The sequence below is a fragment of the Lolium perenne genome, chromosome 1 (assembly GCF_019359855.2).
Source record: "Lolium perenne isolate Kyuss_39 chromosome 1, Kyuss_2.0, whole genome shotgun sequence".
NCBI classification, from domain to species: Eukaryota; Viridiplantae; Streptophyta; class Magnoliopsida; order Poales; family Poaceae; genus Lolium; species Lolium perenne.
The window spans coordinates 24,460,333-24,468,810 of NC_067244.2; the positions used below are offsets into that span (position 1 = coordinate 24,460,333).

General features: G+C 51.8%; 1 protein-coding gene across 1 annotated transcript; it reads right to left on the reverse strand.

Annotated features, from left to right (window-relative positions):
• Positions 1-6,601: 6,601 nt before the first annotated feature.
• Positions 6,602-7,749, reverse strand: LOC127330202 (LOB domain-containing protein 3). Its single transcript, XM_051356516.2, has 2 exons — positions 7,435-7,749; positions 6,602-7,329 (listed from the first exon to the last, which is right to left on the reverse strand). The coding sequence occupies exons 1-2, from the start codon at positions 7,663-7,665 to the stop codon at positions 6,910-6,912; spliced, it is 651 nt and encodes a 216-aa protein (XP_051212476.1). The 5' UTR covers positions 7,666-7,749; the 3' UTR covers positions 6,602-6,909.
• Positions 7,750-8,478: the final 729 nt, after the last annotated feature.

Consider the following 8,478-nt stretch of genomic DNA (forward strand, 5'->3'; position numbering starts at 1 on the left):
GCCGTCGCCGCCAATCCCATCTCGGGGGATTCAGGAGATCACCTCCGGCACCCTGCCGGAGAGGGGAATCATCACCGGAGGACTCTACATCATCATGCCCGCCTCCGGATTGATGCGTGAGTAGTTCATCCTTGGACTATGGGTCCATAGCAGTAGCTAGATGGTTGTCTTCTCCTCTTGTGCTATCATCTTTAGATCTTGTGAGCTGCCTATCATGATCAAGATCATCTATTTGTAATGCTACATGTTGTGTTTGGTGGGATCCGATGAATATGGAATACTATGTCAAGTTGATTATTGATCTATCATATATGTGTTGTTTATGATCTTGCATGCTCTCCGTTGCTAGTAGAGGCTCTGGCCAAGTTGATACTTGTAACTCCAAGAGGGAGTATTTATGCTCGATAGTGGGTTCATGCCTCCATTGAATCTGGGACAGTGACAGAAAGTTTTAAGGTTGTGGATGTGCTGTTGCCACTAGGGATAAAACATCGATGCTTTGTCTAAGGATATTTGTGTTGATTACATTACGCACCATACTTAATGCAATTGTCTGTTGTTTGCAACTTAATACTGGAAGGGGTGCGGATGCTAACCCGAAGGTGGACTTTTTAGGCATAGATGCATGCTGGATAGTGGTCTATGTACTTTGTCGTAATGCCCTAAGTAAATCTCATAGTAGTCATCATGATATGTATGTGCATTGTTATGCCCTCTCTATTTGTCAATTGCCCACCTGTAATTTGTTCACCCAACATGCTATTTATCTTATTGGAGAGACACCACTAGTGAACTGTGGATCCCGGTCTATTCTTTACATCTGAAATACAACCTACTGCAATCATTGTTCTCTGCTGTTCTTTGCAAACAAACATCATTCTCCACACCATACGATTAATCCTTTGTTTTCAGCAAGCCGGTGAGATTGACAACCTCACTGTTAAGTTGGGGCAAAGTATCTTGATTGTGTTGTGCAGGTTCCACGTTGGCGCCGGAATCCCTGGTGTTGCGCCGCACTACACTCCTTCACCAACAACCTTCACGTGTTCCTTGACTCCTACTGGTTTGATAAACCTTGGTTTCTTACTGAGGGAAAACTTGCTGCTGTACGCATCACACCTTCCTCTTGGGGTTCCCAACGGACGAGTACTTTACTGTCACAAGGAAGCTACTTTCTGGCGCCGTTGCAATCCCTGTAGCACGCCAGCAACCGGCAATATTTGCCACCGGTGCGTGTAAATATTAGTGCGCCGGCAGTGTCTTTTCCACCTATAGGCGTTTTCCTAGTAGTGTTTGGCGCGTCTGGAGTGCGCGGCCGTTTTTCAGCCCGCAACCAAACACCGGAAACAAAGGGTTTATGCAAATCATCCGCTAAATTCTCAATGCAGCAACATAATCATGCAAAATAGATTGTTCGAAGTACTCACTCATACATGAAACACGGCACCAAAAGAAGATTGAACATCACATCATCAAGGAGGGAAGTGATCACGCGTCACCGTCGGTTGCCGGCGCATCGACATGGCCGCCACTCGCCGTAGCATCTTCACCTCCGGCATCACCTCTGGCATGTCAAGGATAGCCTCATCTCCATGCCAGTCGGGTTCATCATCATAGTGGCATTCTCCGCCGCGATAAGCTCCGCCATGGCTCGGTGCTCCTCGGCGCGTGCTCTCCTCTCCTCGATGTCGGCCTTGCGCTTTGCATCCTCCCGGAGCATGATCCATTTTGCCTCCTTCTCCTTGGTCTTCACCTCCATCATCTTCTTCTTCACCTCCAAAGTTTTCATCACCAAATTCTCTTTGGATTTGACCATAACATCGATCTTGAGAGACAATGATGCGGCCTCTCCTTGTTTCTTGATCTTGTCCTTAGTTGTCTTTGCTCCATCTGGCCTCTTCTTGTTCTTCTTGGTCTCAAGCACATCATCCTCCTCCACATCCTCCAACTCGACAAGCTTATACTTCGGCGGTGGCGCCTCTTGCTCCCTCAACTTCCATTTCGGATTGTGCTCAAGAAGGGTATAGCAATGAGGGAATTTAAACGGCATGCCTTTCAACCCTGGCATTTCCCGATACCTTACTTGTGCGATAGCATCCGAATCACCGGCGTTGGTGCCGCTCGGTGGCGCATTCCTCACGCCCTCAATGCAACCGGCCCACTGGCTGCACGCCGTCTTTATGGTATCCCATCGGCCTTGGAGTGAGCGGTAGGAGCGGGTCTGAGTAGAAGAGAGAGGCGGCATCAATTGGAAGAACTTGTCCTCGATGCGTTGCCAATACCTCTTGCCGGTTTGATCGGTGCCAGTCACGGCATCCATCGAAACCCCCTCCCAAGCCCGGATCAAGATCACATCTTCAAATTCGGTGTAGTTGCTAGACCGGATCGCTCTCCCCTTTGCCTTGGCCACCGCCCCATCGAACGCCCCCTCTTCTATCTCTTCCAACTCATCTTCGTCCTCGCCGATGGCGTCTTCTTCTTCCTCAAAGTCCTCGCCCTCGAGTCCCTCCTCCAAACCGTCGTTGTAGTCACCGTAATCCGCAAGCGGTGGCGAGTAGATGTCGATGGAAGCCTCGTTGAGCATGTCAACGTACGACTCCGGCGCGACATCAACGGCGGGACTTTCGTCAACCACCTTGCGCGCAGCAGCCGACACCGGCGGCGCCTTCGCCATCGCTGCCATCAAAGCAGTCAGCGACGCCATCTTGGCTACGGCTGGCTTCTTCGTAGCCTTCTTCGGCGCCGCCTTATTCTATGCCGGTGCCGGCGCCTTGTTGCCCGGCCGCTTTGCCCGCTTGGCCGGAGCGGGAGGGGCAGCCGGTGCGGGAGGCGCGGAGACGACGCGCTGCCCCAGCCACTTCCCCTTTCCGAGAGCAGCAGCAGCGGGAGGCGCGTCGACCACGAGGCCCTCGGTGGTGGCTGCCGTGGCGGCGCTAGATCCAGATGCGGTCATTGACATAGGCATTCCCAATGGGCCTGCCGAAGAAGGTACCCGGGGTTTTGTTGAAGGCCCATGGCTCGAAGAATATGAAGCCCGAAAGCCCAATTAAGTCTCGACATATTTGGAAAGATAGAATTGTATTAGGAATAAGAGCTTGTAACTATTACGGGACGAACTCGGAGAGTCTCCCGATCTTTGTAAACTTGTACATCACGAAACCCTCAGTTCCGCCTCCTATATAAGGGGGAGTCGAGGGACAAAGAAAGGATCGATTCATTGTCAACATAACCCTAGTTTTTCTAGCAGTCGAGTACCTTTCCGGCTGAAACCCTCGAGATCTACTTGCCCTCTACTTCCGCTAAAACCCTAGTCTACAATCTGTAGGCATTGACAAGTTAATACCTTGTCAATTGGCGCCGTCTGTGGGAATTAGAGGCGACAAGGAGCTGATCTCGATGGCACGTTCAACATCGTCAACATCTTCGGTGGCAAGCAACGCGATGGACGGAGGTAAACGGATCGAAACTGATCTAGTCGATTTTATTCCTCACCCGCCCTCCCGTGTGGATGCATATGCATATCTGGAGGAGCCCATGGAGATGGCGTTCGGAAGTTTCCACTTCCGCGTCGGGAAGGAAGGATCTCACCGTCTCGTGGTACCGAATTTCTCGGGATCGTTCGCGGTCGATTCTGACTTCTCGGGATCGGCGTCATCACTCGAGTCAAGCGGAGAGGACATCTCGCCGTCAATCTTCACCAAGCCCGCATTAAGCGGAAATTTCGTCAAGATCTTCAGCAACATGTCCTTCGGGTCGTCTGCGGACTCCAATATAAGCAGTGACTCAGATAGTGTCGATAGTTTCATCGACAAATCTACCCTTATTCGGGAGGTCCTCGCCGATCGTTAGGACGGTGTCACCAACCCAGAAGAAAACAAATCAAGGCCAATATATCATCAAGTATACGTGATTGGCGAATCCAGCCATCCGGAGAACGAAACATCAGAGGCTTTCGATGATTTGGGAAATCCATACGTCGATCCCGCTGATCTTACGCGAGGTTTAGGGACCAAGTATGTCGGGACTACACCACGCCAGAAGTTGCAGCTACCACAAGCAGTTTGGGATAGGGCGACAACAGCCTTGAACGGTACCAATCCATTGACCACCGCCGCGATGGTGGAAGAGTTGCAAGCTTACCAATATAGGCTCGCGCGTGCTAGTCGAGAACTGGAGCCGGTCCGCACGGCGCGGTCTGGCCCGGGAGCAGCGGCGGGTTGATGGCGTCCATGTCGGTGCGGGCACGCGGCTGCGGTGGCCGGAGAGGAGTGGGGGCGGCGGAATCGGGAGCGGTAGGTGGGGCGGAAGCGGGAAAGGGACGAGCTGAAACTTCCTTCGCGCCAACGCGGGGGAGAAGATGGGTTTCGCGCTCGCACAACCTCCCCAACCCGGGAACTTGGGGTTTCCGCGGCGCGAAACGGGATAGCCCGGATTTTTTTTTTGTATGGGGGTCCGATGCGGTGTCTGAACCGTCCATTTTTTCCCGTCCGAACCGGAAAACAGCGGTTATTATGCGAATGGGGTCCGATGGGGGTCTGCTAGAGATGCTCTCAAAAGATCTAACTTCATATCTTAAGACCCGGTAGCCAAAAAAATACATTTTACAAACTATTGTTATGTAGAGACAAGTCCCTATAACTCAGTTAAACAAACATGAATCCAGCTACAGAAACAAAATGGGCCAGAGGAAAGCATGAGAGACGACAGGGTCTAACCCATGTGGTGAGTAGTAGATCTAGTTAGGGTGTGTCTGGTAGCCCGGTTCAACACAACAATTCCCATCTCAGCAGAGATTTCTGAAATTTTGGCTGTTTGGTAGCCCGGTTCTCCCATGTGGGCACTGCCCAACTGACCCGAAAATGGCCTCTCAGCCCTGCCCGGTAGAGAAGCTGAAATCGAACTTCGCACCTCGGCAGGGCTGACCTCGCCCGAAAAAATCCCCCCACGCCCCGCAACTGGCCAAAATCCAAGAGGGGTCGCACATGCCCCACCTCATTTTCCCCCATTCCGCTCCCGCTCAACTTCGCGCGCGCCCCGCACCTTGACGCCGGCCTCCGCCGTCGCCTCCTCGACGCCGGCCGGAGCTCCCTCGCCTCAGCCGCCCCCGCCTCGACGCCGGCCGGAGCTCTCTCGCCTCGGCCGCCTCGCACCCCACACATTCACGCCGGAGCTCCCTCGCCTCCAATAGCCACGGCCAGCGGAGCTCCCTCGCCTCGGCCGCCACCGGAGCTCCCTCGCCATGGAGCCAGCTCGCCGGAGTTTCCTCGCCACGGAGCAGACGCGACCAGCTACCGGAGCTTCCTCGCCACGCCACCACGACCAGCCACCGGAGCTCCCTCGCCACGGCCAGCCACGACCAGCTCCGCGATGGCCAGCCACAGCCACCGCCGCGACGGCCAGCCACGGCCTCGCGCCGCCACAGGAGCTCTCTCGCCTGAGCTTCCTCGCCGGAGTTTCCGCGTCAGAGACCCGATTCCTCGTCAAGACCTCTCTTGCCGGAGCCGCGGCCTCGCGCCGCCACAGGAGCTCTCTCGCCGGAGCTTCCTCGTCGGAGTTTCCGTCACATTTGCTTTTTATTTTTGTATTCAGGGATCTTTGTGCAAATTTTATACCTCCTCGGCATCTCTCACTACATACAACCTACCAAACAACAGATGCACTCAACATGTATCAACCAATACGAGCTACCAAACATGGCAAAAAATCTGAGCTCAGCTTAGCTAGGGTCTGCTTGTATGAGGGTAGATAGCTATTCTCCTTTGGCCCGGGCTACCAAACACACCCTTAGTGTCTTAGTGAGCTGAATTACATCTTCCTCCGGCCGGTTCAGACATACTTCATGCTGAAACCCAAGGCTTGCTGAAACTTGGTGAACCATGATGTTTTTGTTCTCTAGATTAGAAGCTCCCATGTGAGAAGACACTTACTGACCCCAGTTGACACCCTGGCTGATGATGTTCACATAAGAAAAAGAACATGCAAATTTCGGCGAGGAATTTTGACTAATAATACGCGCTCCTTTTCATGTACTGATCTAGCAAACGGTGAACAGCATAGGGAATTCTGGCAAAAAGGAGGGTTTAGTTGCTTACAGTACAGATTCAGCTGTTTTCACAGTTCGTACCATGTTCAGAGCAGCACGCACTAACAATAGTTCTTGCCAGCTTTTTTCTAGGGCTCAACGGTTCATGCATGCATGTCTTAACTAGTGCAAATGGTCTTCTTTTTTATTGAGATGATGCAAATGGTATTCTTTACTGGAGATGAACTACTCAGGTATGCACTTATTTTGCATCGAATTACTACACGAATCATATCTTCTACTGAACCATATATGTCCATAATACTGTAGACCACAGCAGCAGGAACACTCTAATCAGACGAAGTGCTCCTTATTTATTTTTCGTGAAAACGGTGTAAGTCGTGAATTTCGTAGTGAAGCTGAGAGTCACTACAGAGACGTCAAGAAGTGAAGACACTCTTCTTCCTCATTGAGAATGACGTGCATGGATCATGGAGAAATGCGATTTGACCTAACATCACAGAAAAGAATGAACCACGTACATCATTTTCGCAGTTACTCGATCCATTATTGAAGAAGCCGAGAGACGAGAGTACAGCTTTGTGCCTCGATTGAGACTTGTCATAACATCAAATAGGTCAAACTTGTTGGAACTTCAACATGAAGCATTGAACTTTATTCTACTCCGTATAGTAAGTTACAATTATCTTGATTCCTCAATCTTTAAACACAAACAATTTCGTTAAATTAACTCTTTGGTTAACTTAGTACCAATCGATCGTGTCAAGCAAAGTATATATAATTACAATCATGCGCAAGTAGTAGCAATTGACTAAATTATCTAACACCTCGTGACGGCTGCAATGCCAACGCCAGTTTGCGCGCGCTCATGTCCAGAGCGGCTCGTCGGCCCAGGTGCCGACGGTGCCAGCCTGCATGATGCCGTCGACGACGTAACGGGCGTCCACCGGCGCGGCACCGCCACGTGCGGCTGCCGTGGCGATCTGCGATCGTCCGCCGCTCCCGGCGACGACCTCGCCGCAGTAGGTTCCATCGTGCTGCCCTCCGGCAGAATTGGAGGCCGCCATCGTCTCCACTGTGCAGAGTAGCGCGAGGAGCTGCGCGTGATGGGCGCGCACGGCAGCGAGCTCGGCCTGGGCACGGGCGAGCTGCGCCTTGAGCCCATCCACCTGCCTTTGGAGCTGGCAGATGGCGCCGGCGCTGCCGTAGACGGGATCGCGCACCCGCGCCGCCGCCTCGTACACCATGCTGCTCACCGCGTCCGCGCGATGCTCCTCCGGAAGCTCCTGCAGGCACACATCATCAGCGCCGTCGGTTCATAAGCGAAAGTCCGCGTGCTCGGGGAGCTATTGATTTAAGGGAGGAAGGAGAAGGATTAATCCATTGATCACCTGTAGGAGCTTGATGATGTTGCTAGCGCCGAAGACGCGGTGCGCGGTGGCGAACTTGTGCGGGTCGGTGGGTGGGAAGTAGGGCGCCAGTACGCACCGGTCCACGCACCGGCGGCGGAGGATCTTGCACGCCGCGCACGGGCTCAGCACCACCGTCGTTGCCGACGGCTGTGGTGGCGACGTCGGGGTCGGCGAGGAGTGCAACGGCCCCGTGTCGCCCGACGACTCCATGTGTATGTGTTCGGTAAGCGCGCGTAGGAGTTCACTTAGTAAAACTTAATGAGATGCTAGTTTCAAAGTTCTGCAGCCATTGGTGTGGTGTAATGGTGTATATATAGGGTGTGGGCAAGCTAGGAGTAGAAGCTGACTAATGGGCCGAGCAGAGGTTTTGACCGACATACCAATTTGCTATTTCTCAATATATTAGGTAGAGTATAGATATTCAACCTTTGTACCCAGGCTTAGGGAAGTTCGGTTCCGCCTATGCTTGAGCTTGCTCACCTGGGTGAAAGCTCATAATCCGGCCTTCGGTAGTTAGATTCGGTGATGGTGGCACTCATGTGCCAGCCTCGCTTTTGGAGATCCTTTTCCGGCAGCAGTATAATGTATGGGAATAGTGCATGATGTTCACCGTATCATTCATCTCTTTGGCATGACACCTTGATGGCGTGCCCTATTATTATTATTATTATTTTTGTAATAACTTCGGTGTGTGTTTTCTTGAGGTCCAGATTTTTTGTTATTTTGTTGCTCAAGAGGTCAAATTTACTTGGTACCAGCTTGATATGTTTACCTTTATCTAGAAAGACGTTGCCTTTTCTGAAAACCACGCTTCATAATTTTAATTTGAAAGATACAATACTGCCATTACCCAAATAGAAAGTCAACTAGAATCCTACTTGTATTATTAGCCCATCCTTATCACATCATGCCAAATAAGTCCTTTATGTCACCATAGCTAAGTAGAAATTCTTGCATGCTCATTGGGAAGTCATACATGTTCAGTAGAATGTCATGCACATTAAACTGCCACAGACTGTTGAG